The sequence below is a fragment of the Cyclopterus lumpus genome, chromosome 8 (assembly GCF_009769545.1).
Source record: "Cyclopterus lumpus isolate fCycLum1 chromosome 8, fCycLum1.pri, whole genome shotgun sequence".
Classification (NCBI taxonomy): Eukaryota; Metazoa; Chordata; class Actinopteri; order Perciformes; family Cyclopteridae; genus Cyclopterus; species Cyclopterus lumpus.
The window spans coordinates 17,929,716-17,942,148 of record NC_046973.1 but is presented as its reverse complement, the minus strand read 5'-3'; the positions used below and the strand labels follow the sequence as shown (position 1 = coordinate 17,942,148).

Below are 12,433 nucleotides of genomic sequence, written 5' to 3'. Positions count from 1 at the left end.
GAGGACATTGTGTACGCCTGATCTAAACCTGCTCCCCTAGGAACTTGAGATAAACATATAAACATTGCTTCCTATAGCTCTCTGCAGAGGTCCTATGGAAGTCTAGATAAGGTTTGGACTTACTAAGGAGTACAGTATGAGCTGGTAACTCTATACCCACAATGGAGCCCCTGGCTGGGGACAAGCCCCCTCTTCAAACAGGCTGTTTGACGCTGATGACAGGGCAGTGACGGCTGGGTTTTTGCCCGCCCTTGGGCTCGGTCTTCTCTTTCATTGGAGAAGAACCCCTGGGCAGGATCAACAATGGGTTTTTATCTATTCTCTTTTACAGGAGCATCGCCACTACACTAATGTTAGTTCATCGTTTACAACAAACAATTGTGTGACTCTTTCCCCTGACTAGGGGTCTGAAGTTGCTCCGAGGTGAAAGCTAAGAAGGATGAATTGATCAGGATCTAGATTTTCCAGGAAATTACTTTCTTTCTTCTTGGCTGTTCTGCTCGGTTTTAGAACAAATATGGGATACTTTACCAGCTTTAAAAAGACAAAAGAGAAAATTGGAGGAGCCACAGGGCTAAGCATGAGAAAGCCAGGCCCATAGGCTTCTCCACAAGAATGTGCATATGCACAGAAACAGTGCAGCACAAGTGAAATGTCTCCAAAGTAATAGTTTGCCTTATAATTAAAATAATCAATTATCTGAACAACTATGAATGCTGTTGGCAATTAAGATTGTTCCCATGATGAGCACTAAGGCACCGAAACTGGAGCACCGATGTTGAGCGAGTTACTCACATAGATATTACAGCTTCTCTTCCATCTCCTAAAGCCCCCCTGAACGCCAGCTTGCTTGCCCCCCCCCCCCCCCCCCCCTCAACAACCCCCTCTCTCACGCGCTGAGGGGTCAAATGTCAGAGGTCCCCCGTCTAATTGTGATGATAATGTCACTCAGGCTGCAGGGAGTGGGTTGGGGCTTCTCTGCAGGAGAGAATGTCTTTAGAAGGTGGAATTGGTGGAGAGGGCGACGAAGAGGAGGAGAGAGTGGTCTGGTCCAGCAAGAATGTCATGTCATATTTCCTGTAATCCCTCGTCTCTTGCTATGAAAACACTGGACTCACTCCGTATGCACAATCCCCGTTGCCCCGGCAACCTCACAGACGAACAAGCAAGCCTGACACCCGACTCAACACCCTTCCCCACACCCCCCACTTTTGGTCCCCATGGCTATTTGTCATGGCTTGGCTGGGTTTATTTAGAGGCAAATTAACTATGTCTGGAATCTTGGGTGTCACTAAAAAATGAAACACAAATGTGGCACAAAGGGGGCTTTGAAAGGGCCAAGCAAGAACGTTGCTTATAGAGCTGAAAAGTACAACACAGACAGATTCTTGTGGAGCCAATCTGTACTGCAGGCGTTTGACTGCTCATGAAAGCCAAAGAGTTACAGTCTTAACAGGCCGTTGTTCTAGAGAGACTCTTTGGACAGAGAATAACTTAAAAACTCATTTAAGGATGTATTGTGTGTTCAAGTGCATGTTGACGTTGCACCGCAGAGACTGAAACACTAGGTATTTGGAATAAAGTGTGTGAAGTTCATTTGTGTGTATTAGTGTAGATATGTGTGTGGGAGTGTGTATAAGAATGACGATAGTAGTTGTGCCTGATAAATAATTTGTCCTCCCTTACAAATGCACACTGAACTGAGCAGCCAAAACACACAGTCTTTTGTCTAGAGCTGACTCATAGCCAACATGCTACTCCCATAACACACAAATCAGAGTGCTATCAGTGTGAAGACTGTGAGAGACATGCAACTTTGTCCTATTGCACCTGAGAGTCTCCTTATCAGGCTCTTTACAACCTTGCGGATTCTATTACCTCTGGGAACAACAAGGCAGGAAATGTGCCTTCGTCTAGGCACATCCTCATGAGTGGCGGATGTGGACGGCAGGTGCAGGCTGTTGTTGCGCAATGGGCCCTGAGTCATATTTAGTGTCGACTTCTGACCTTTGAGGAAGTGAGTGGAGCAGATGAGGAGGAGGTCTTAGAGTACACTGGAGGCATGGCCAGAATGGGTAATCTCCCCGTGTCAAGACATATGACGACTTTTGCCAGCTGCAGACCCCGGGACCGTGCATCTGTCCACATCTGTCAGTGCACCTCTGGGTGTCTGGCATCTACAGCTCCTGGCAGACTTCAAGCCAAAACAACTGTGCCGTTTTACTCATGGGAAATTCCCAGTAACCAGAACACACGCACACGCACACGCACACACACGGGAGATGGAGTCATTGTCATCACAAACACATGCATTAACAATTCCTCTTGACAGACTTTAAAGCCTGTGACACAAAGGCATCACTGCAACAATGCAAACACATGCAACAATCACTACACACCCAAACACAAAGAAAAGAAACTTACAACCAGCCTCAGCCTCTGAGGAAGGGTAGTATCGTGAACCCATAAAAGAGAAGAGTAATAAAAGAAAGAAGACAATGGCAAGTGTTAAAACATTTATTGAAAACCAGTTTAAATGGAAAATTACCTTCCAAAACATATGCTTCGATATGAAATTAGAGGTTGCAGCAGCGCACTGGGATTTCTCAGTTCTTCTACATCAAGTATGAAGATCATCCGACTAAAACAGTTTGATTTATGCGAGTGAGTGCTGTCACCTTCATGTGTGTAACACAATGCCAGTTTTCCTGCCTTCTGGGTCACTGAAGCAGGGTAACCTGAGCTCATCCTCTCCTATACAATAGCAGCTACTCTGCCAGAGGTCAGAAGGTGACTCACCTGTGAACAAAGAGGCTGTAATCTCTGACACGGTGCATACACAGAGTCATGCTCCACAAAGCAACAAGTATAAAGGAGTCTTCCTATCTCAGAGGGCAATTCCTAGAACTAATAGAGGAAGAGCAACAACAACAGAACCACTATCTTTTGACTTTGGGCAAGATGTCCACATATATATATATATTGCATTATAATTCATTTGAGTCTAAGGCTGCGAGAACAAAATATCAGGATCTTTGGGAAACAGTGTCTCCTTCCTTCTCTCAACACAGGCGTCATTCCCTCACCCCCCTCCTTTCTACAAGCAAGCAGGAACCAGATCTACTCCTTAATGCCAGTCCTTACTGACACCACACTGCCAACAGGATCCCATCCACATCCCCCCTCCCCCCTCCTTCCAACAGCCTCCTCTGCTCCGCTCTCCCCAGCTTGGCTCTCCCTTTCTCAGCAAAGAGCCAGATTGGGGGTTGGGGAGTGTTTTGTGGCCCAAATAAAAGAGCTAAAGTAGTCAGAACTCCTTTGTATAAAAGTGCTGGGGGGGAGCAGTGACCCAAACAGCTAGTCTTTCAGGCCTGGGCTTACATGGACCAACAGGCCTGGGCTGTAGCCTGGCAACAGTAACCCATGGTGAGAGAGACCAGAGTGAGAAAAAGGGGGTGTTGGGAGACAGGGTTTTGTAAGGACAGTTGGGGCACTTCAGAGGACTGATCCCCTTCATATGCAGGTAGCACTGAACGCCATGTGGCACCAATTCAGTCTGGTAATTAAGTATGATCATGTCTAAAAGGATGCGTGTTTCACAGTTTAAAGTTTGTTCCAACAATTGTGCTTTGACACACAATGGAGGTATTGAAATCTCCAGAAGGAGGTTTCCAGAGCACCCCCAGAGCATGAATATTAAACATGTGAATATAAGGACATTTAACTTTTTCTTGAGAAAAAGCAGTCATGAATCTGACTAGAAAGCTCGAAAAGGCTGCCAGTGCGTTCTTCTCACCTCACCTCTGATGCACATGTATAAGAACATAAATCTAGAATGCCAAGGAAATGTCTGGCATTTGTCTGGCAGTGTGGACTGCACAGATCTTCTGCACCAAGTTAATAAAAAAAAAATTGTACGTTTGTTGCTAAGTGCTCTTTAATGCTGCTATGAAAAAGGACCCGATGGTCGTTTTTTTCACTTTTTGTCTGTACACTATCCAAACAAATTTGCCTCAAGTGTCAACAGATTTTTGGAAGAGTCCTCCTTGACATTTTCCAAATAGCAACGCGTTTGCCCATAACCACATTGCATGAATCCCAGGGTTGAGGTCTTTCAAAGCATTCTCCACTGAACTCAACCACAAAAACCCCACCCAACCACCTAAACTGAACCAGATTCCATGAAACTGAAATTTAAAAGGACACCATCCCCAACCGAACATGAAACATCAACTTCAATACCGTGTCCAATGCGTCTCATATTAGCATTAACAGTAAAAACATGACGTGACAAAAATGATCTCAGGCCTTCTAATGGCCTGTATTGCTATTAATTTTACAGCAAACTTTTGTTGCGCAATTAAAGAGGATTGAACAGAACTACAACTGATCAACCACACACACTCGCTGCACAGATTGACCAACACACGCTTATAGTCTTTAAAGGATGAGATTGTTTGCACTGGCAAATGCTCTTAATGATAAGCAAAAGAGAACAGCCAGAAAATCTCTATTATCTTAACTGCTGTCAACCAAAGACATAGTAGTTAAAGAACATTGTGGGAAAGTCATACACAATACATTTTATTTTAAAAGAACAACAACAATGTAGGAAGTTTGTCTTATATCCATGTGGCATGTTATTTAAGTACCGAACCCTTAAATATGGAGAAGGTAAACATTGAAATCAAGATGTCTGTGGAAAATGTGCTTAGTGGAAAAGTGAATGCCTTTTCCTGAATCATTTAATGATGGACCCATCCCTTCCTCTTCTAAAGGGGAGGGAGAGACTGGGTAAATGTTGCTGGCGGGCCTCAGTTATTCCAATCACGACTGCCCGAATGTCTCTTCAGAAGTCATCTTCTCACGGATAAGAACAAACAACCAGGGGATGAGACTTCAGAGGCAGGCTTATCCCTACAAAAGCATGTGGTTCGGACGTACATTGAGTCCAAAAAGAAAAATAATACACAAATGTCAACTGGATGTTCCTGTGCCGACTCACAATAATGTAAAGATATGAAATTAGTTAGCACCGTGGGTTTGTTTTCTGCATGTGCGTATGCCTTTTTCCACATACTCATATCCAAGTTCCAAGTGACAAAAAAGGAGTACAGCATATGTGGGGAGAATGAAATAAAAGGACCACAAAGATGAGAAAATTGAGGAGCATGGAGACCTGGGTAAGCTGCTTAAGCTTCTCTGATAAGACAGGATGTGCGTAGCATGGAGGTCAGAAGGCACAACTTCCTGTGACGGGGGCCTGGGAACCAACGCTAAGTCTCAAGTCATGACCCAGAGGGAAGAAAGGACAACAAACCCAAATCTTCCTCCCTATGATAGTGTAAACCTTTGGTCAGACTGTACTCATCTCCCCACAGATATGACAACTGCTCCCCTTAAGTCATCTCAAACCACTGGGTCTATAATGCATTAGCTTTCCTGGATAATGACATTACAATGGCTCCATCTGCCTGTCAGGACAGCATGAGTGATATCGGCTATATGTTGCCTCACAAAATTGCAAAGTAATTGCAAATCAAACAAGTCATTCCAAACATCCCATTTCCAATGAGACTAGGCTGACAGTATTGTTAAAGGCATTCCTGAAGGGGCTACCAGGGTGAATGGATGGGAGGTACGGACAATAACCTGAAAGCACCAGAGGGACAGGAGGAATCTTACTAAGCATTCCTTTCTAATCCAACATAAAGATGCCAAAGAAAACACTAGCCCCGAGGTGCTCTGATTTAAGCAAACAATATAAGCTGTCTCTTTTCTACGGTCCGTCGGTAAATATGTGCCTTGGCATGTGTGTATATTTCCTCTTCTTAGTAAATTGCATTTATTTTGTAAATTAAACTTGTATTTGCCCCATTTCACATTTGGAAAGGTTGTACCCTTCCCCTTGCGAAAATTACATTTGTCCATATTGAAAAAAAACTAAAAGAATGCGTGTCCTTTCTCTTCAAACAAATGAACGGTTCTTGGTATTTTTAAGAGAAATATAATAGCCATATGGAAACTTTTTACGAGAGAAACAGCAGTCCACCCTCACTGGACAGCCTGCTCCCTATCAAATTCAAAGATGTCCTCTCCATCACGTTCTAAGAGGCTGGGAGTTGTCGGGTCATAACAAAACACTCACAATTTATCTGCTAACTCTGCTACTGAGGCCAAGGGCAAAGCATTAATAACATAAAGGGGACCACTGTATCCATCCATGGGCCTCACGCAGCGAAGAAGCCACACATTTATTTCCATTCAGCTCAGAGGAAAGAGTTGGAAGTAATCTGCGATCTGCCACTGTGTTGAGACACAGAGGCGGAGGATGAGCCGCCAGAGCTGGGACGACACGCAGAGAGAGAAAGAGTGGACCCGGTTGCCGTTGCACTGTGAGAGAGGCAACATGTGCTCGAGGGACTGTGAGCTACCGGCTTCATTCCTCCACGAGCTTGTCTCTCACAGTATGGGGGCGGCTGACTGCTCAATGGCAGCACCTGGCCCTATGCTTCCCCTTTGTCAAGATCTGACTTCACTGGATTACCATCACAACATCCACCAGCTGTCCTCTACGCGCGCCCCCCCTCTACCCACTCCCTGCCCCCAGTCCGATCCCTCCAGCTGGATCCTCTCTGAATGACACCCTCTCAATCTGCCTAATTATCTCTCCTCTGGCCACACCGACGTGGCCCTCGCAAGGCAGCACATTCTGCTCAAAGGGCGGAGCCGAGGGGGCCAAAGGCTCTTCAACTGGACTTCCTGATTGCTCACATAGAAGGCCGCACTCTCTGTGACACTATCCACCCTTCACTGTCAAGTTCAAAACTCTGGGGCACAGTAAGAACACAGAAAGGAGACTCATTGGGTACTACTTAAAATGTATTGTTTTGGAGAACAATGTGACAGAAAATTTAGAAATATGTAATCCATGTTGAGAAGTGCTATTTAGAACCTAGCAAAGGCTGGATTGCAGAGCTGACTATACAGAGCATCTTTACCTGCAAAACCTAACCGACATGCTGTGCTTATGCGCAGCCCTCAAACAAAGCCAACTGGTTGAACATTTAATAGTAAATAAACTATGCAACAGTTTATAACCAAAATAATTCTAAATCGGTTCATGTTTTGGAGGTACGGTGCTATGGTTTTTACTATAACACTGGTTTGGTAAAAGCCACACTCCCACCAGTGCCTGTGTCAATACAAACATGTCTGCAGACACAGAGTGCATCCATGTCAATGGTAATCATTTACATCAAGCGCATTCTACCTGATTTAATTATAGTTAGTTATGATTAAGTGGACTCATATCGGATTGCTGGTCATAGGTAAATACTTGATTTCCCCCGATTCACAGGTTTGCAATTATAGTTGCATTTCTAAGTCACTGCCGGTGTTTGTACACTGGAGTTTCAGCTAGGCACATGCATGTGCAAATTATTTTTTTGGTACCAGTAACCCTTCTTTAAATTGTGATCACTTTAGGAATAGTGATTGCAACCAGTCATGCGACATCATGTTCAACCATCGTTGCAAATCGCAAAGAAAGGAATTTATGGGCGACAAGCAGTTTCAGTCAATCTATGAAGGAAGTTACTGGGTAACTGAAAGAGGTGAAATGGAAATCACTACGTTCACTTGAACAGTTTACTACTGTAATCTCCCATAAGCATCTCTGGCCTGCATCCTCTACTAAGCCAACTGAGCAGTAGCCGGCGCACTCAGAGGCACATAAATGACGAAGAGGATGGAGAACCTTTTCTTTCATGTTCGAGCTATACTGTGCTCCTGTTTGCCAACAAGAGAGAGGATACATTGGTATCTGGGACAGTAACAATGGTAGCTGCCATACACTCAGTGTTACTGTCACTTGAGAAGATACCCGCCATAAGAAAAATGAAATAAGCAAGTTTCTGGACGACAAGCAGGAACAGATGAACATTCTCTATACAAAGAACAGTGTGTGTGGTTTCTGTAGAACTGGGACCATTTCAAGCAAAGTTATTTCGTACTGGTTCTCTGAATTATTTTCAAATGCCAAAACATGGAAGCCTCTCTGCCTGTATCCGCATTTTGGTTTCCGTCTCTCTACTCTGTATCGGCTTCACTTTGCTGTGGCCTTTCTTCTCTCCCTCTCGATGCCCTGTTCCGATGGTGCCCGGTTACAGGCAGGTATCTGGTAGAAGAAAGGATCTTTTCTGCTGTTTTCAACCTCCTGTTTCTGTGGGATCCCATGGGGAAGGGGTGGGGTGGGGTGGCTTCACCACTCACCTCTGTCTAGGACTGGTCTGACCACTCTGATGTGGGCACGCTCCGCTCCACTGCTCTGCCCTGCCATGGGACTCTCTACGCTGTGTGGTAGGGCATCTGATGTCCCCTTCCACTAGAAATCCTTTCCCTTTGCACTTTAAGTGCTCCATCTTGTTGGCACTGTACCAGCATAGTGATTACACATGCCCAACTTTTACACCCCTAACCCATGTGCAGAGCACAAAAGGGATTAAAGGAGCACAAAAGGATGAATGAATGGTCTCTTCCATAAGAAGACATTTGGAAACTAATGTTGAAACTAAGTAAAACATTGAGAGTGTGTTACTTTCACTCGTGGTAGGGAAGTGCTATGTCTGTGTGGCGTTGGCACACATGATTTGCTCGGAAAAACAATGATGGATATGCTGAAAAAGAAAAGATACGGTTGCATATAATTATACATTGACTCACTTAACGACACTCACCCATCTTGGCTCCAGCTAATGATTGAAAACATGTGGGAGGTGCATGCAGTCGAGTTACACATTGTCTAGTGTGCAATGGCAACTACTGGCAGAATAATCACTTCATATAACCAAGCTGTTACTTTCATGTCTAGAAAAACAAATATATATGTATATATATATATATATGTATATATATATATATATATATATATATATATATATATATATATATATATATATATATATACATATAAAAAGGATTGCCTCATGTTTGCTTGTGAAAAGTGCATTATTGGTGATGGCTCAACTTTGAACCCTGCAGTATTCTAAAGTCCATGCCAATAAAATAATAAATGTACTGTTTTGGAGGGAAGCAGCTGGCACGTTTTTGTTCTATCAATGAAAGTATCTCCTCCATCTGAAACACTCAGGCATGTTTCCTAAGCTAAAGGGTTCTTAAAAAAGGACAGATGACCCCCCGGGCAAGACACTGTAGGCCATTTAACTTGACTATTGTAATAGATTCCCACACAACCCCCCCCCCCCCCCCCCCCTTTGCAATTTGAAAAACAAAAGCCTTATCATTGTCCAAAGATGTGAGAGCTCAGAAATACCCAAAGCAGGCAGAAATCCAAGAACATGTATCAAAAACTGTTTCAAAGCCTTGAAATGTACTCACATAACACCCAATAAAATACAGAGATTGAAAACGTGACTTGTTATGTGCAGCATAATGCTGATAAAACTCTTCAACAGGTGCACAAGCTGAGTGGAGCAGTCCAACATGTTGAGGCTTCACGGTGATCATCTTTGTAGGCCTAACAATGTGTCCAATCTTTACCAATTATGTAAATGCTGTACATTAAAAAGAATCCATTAACTTAATTCCTTTGTTGTTAATTAAAGTTAAGTATTAGACTGGATTTAATCTTTCCCCTGAACCTTTGAAGAGCCGGTCAGTTTACACACAAGGAGACAAATGGTTCGAACGCATTCCAAAATCTGAGTTTATGAAGTATTAATGCAGGAGAAAAAAAGGCAGATCTTTGCATATGTTCCACTTACATGCACCGAGATGGTGAATCTAAGCATGTCCCTCCATTTTCACAAGGTCTGTATTTATCCGCGCAACGGGACCCTGTGGAAATTAGAGAAATTTGTTAGAGAACCACACAACTGACACATCTTTTTTTTTTTTTTTTGTCATCCTCTAAGGGAGGACAATGTAATCCTACAAGTAATTAATCTCAGCAATACCATCACTAATGTTCCTATGGGGTAGCAGGTGATCTTTATGAACTCTATATCATGAAGATAGTCAAATTGATGTAACCTTAAGCCTTAAGACTCATGTCTTTAAGCAGGCATTTTGCCACTTGTGGCACACACACACACACACACACACACACACACACACACACACACACACACACACACACACACACACACACACACACACACACACACACACACACACACACACACACACACACACACACACACACACACACACACACACACACACACACACACACACTTGTTGTTTACTTTGTCAAAAGCAGATATACTTTCGTGATCTCTTGATAGAAATGGATGCTGACATGAGGAAACAAGTTGGTCTAAGAGACGTTATTTTTATCCTATCTGACAGTCATTGCTCAACCGCTTCGAGGGAGGGGAAACCAACAAAAAAAAATCAGTTGTTTAAAAAGGTCTTTGTTTAGGGAGGGAGGGGGGTGACTTCGGCTCATCAGCCCCTTGATCTAGCTTAAACTAATTTGCACCCTGCCCCCTCCTCCGCATACAATAAATATTTTTTTTTTTTGTAAAGTGGGCTATCGCGTTAGGCATAATTTCACAAGCCCACGCTCCTCAGACACACATTTAAAGTGCTGCTGATGTTGGGAGCAGCTTCTCCTCTCCGGGTTTCGTTAAGCAGCGCTCGTTGCATCGGACCTCTCACAGACCAAACTAACCTTTGTAGGGACATTAGTTAATGAACACAAAAATTAACACACACACACACACACACACACACACACACACACGCACACACACACACACATTCACAACTTTCCCCATACAGAAGTGTGAGATGTATACACGCACAAAAAAAAAACCCAATTGTGTGCGTGTATGATATTTAGACAAAAACGTCGGTCCCAATTATCTTTTGTGGCTCAACTCAAACTACTAATACGATACAAATAAAAAGAAGAAAAAGTGCAACATCGGTTTTTTTTTGCACACGCACGTGCACACACAGCGATATAGGCTCCCGATTTTTATTTGGATTATATATTTTCAATTGGTTTGTCCGGACATGTCCAGCCTACCTTTCGGATGAATAGCTACGACGTGTAATTAATTCGACTTACCTTCACAAAGATGCATAAACAATAAAAATGACAAAATAATCCATGGAATATTCCCTTCCATTTCGGTGGAAAAAAAAAAAAAAAACTTCCAACGTTTCAAGTTGGGCTTTTAGTAGAAATACATCCTTTATAAAGTTCACATAAAAATAAAGGCTCCAAAATTGAGAGGGACTTTTTCATAAAGTCAGCCGGAAAGTGTATAGCGGTAGGTCCCAATCCCGTATTATCGTCCGCAGCTCGGCCAAGGCTGCTGTGATTCTCGGTTAACCTCCTGAAACTTTTGAAAAACTTTTGCTTCCCGATCTATCCCAGCGTCTGGTATTACTCCGCCTCCTTTCTCTCTAGCCCTAGCTCTCTCTCTCTTTCTCTGTCTCTCTCTTTCTCTGTGTCTCTCTCTCTCTCTCTCTGTGTCTCTCTCTCTGTCTCTCTCTCTCTCTCGCTCGCTCCTGTCCGTGTGCAGAGCTTCCAAACGTTCAGACTTCTACGCTAAGACACCACTACCACACGCACACGCACGCACACGCACACGCACACGCACACTCACTCACGCACACTCACTCACACACACACAAATGAAAATAGTTTGAATGATTTCGCTCCCTAGACATGAGAGTTGCAACTAAGTTGAAGTTCTGGACACCAAACACAAATTAGTCATGGAGCATTTATTGAAGATAGGTAGCAGATTTTTTTCAGAAATAAAACTCTGTGTCTTGTTCCAGAATCTGTATTCAATCAACAGGTGATTTCTGTGGGTTGTTTCCACACATTACACACGTTTTTTTATGAAAAAACACACACCATTTAGAACATTTCTTAAGGTGTTAAGCACAATTACAATCTTTCGAGGGCCAAAAACACCTCAGAAAACCTGAAAACCACCTAATGTATCTCATATTAATTGATGAATATCTTCAAGATATCCCAAACCACGTGTGTTTTAAAAGAAACCCAAGGTTGGAGGAATATGGAGTTTATATTCGACGTGCTCATACATTTTTATGTTCATTTTGATGGGTGTTTTATATGCTGGCAAAAGACCTTAAAGAACGGTGGGTGATACAAAGTCAAAGTCTTTTAAAATAACGAAACGCAGGCTGCTGCACCGCAACTTTCTGCTAATGCATTAACAAAAAAGACAATTAATTATCATTATTTTTGAGTGTACGCGTAAAAAGACAAATACCACTCATAGATTATGTCTTAAAAAGAAGCAGCTTCTGTACTATGGCAGTCGACTAGAATGTGTCCAGTCTCCTGTGCAGGCTCTCTCGTGTTTTTGTTTGTCTGTTTACAGTTGATGCAGATAAGAGAGTGAATTGTGTTTACACGATA

The 12,433-nt window shown here is 43.1% G+C and overlaps 1 protein-coding gene across 1 annotated transcript in view; it reads right to left on the bottom strand.

Annotated features, from left to right (window-relative positions):
- notch3 (notch receptor 3) overlaps nucleotides 1–11,352 on the bottom strand; it is a 28,511-nt gene extending 17,159 nt beyond the window's left edge. The window contains exons 1-2 of the mRNA XM_034539563.1: nucleotides 11,099–11,352; nucleotides 9,786–9,858 (exon numbers count right to left, since the gene is read on the bottom strand). Coding sequence (XP_034395454.1) covers nucleotides 9,786–9,858; nucleotides 11,099–11,159 — 134 coding nt within the window. The 5' untranslated portion in view covers nucleotides 11,160–11,352. The remainder of the gene's footprint in view (nucleotides 1–9,785; nucleotides 9,859–11,098) is intronic.
- Nucleotides 11,353–12,433: the final 1,081 nt, after the last annotated feature.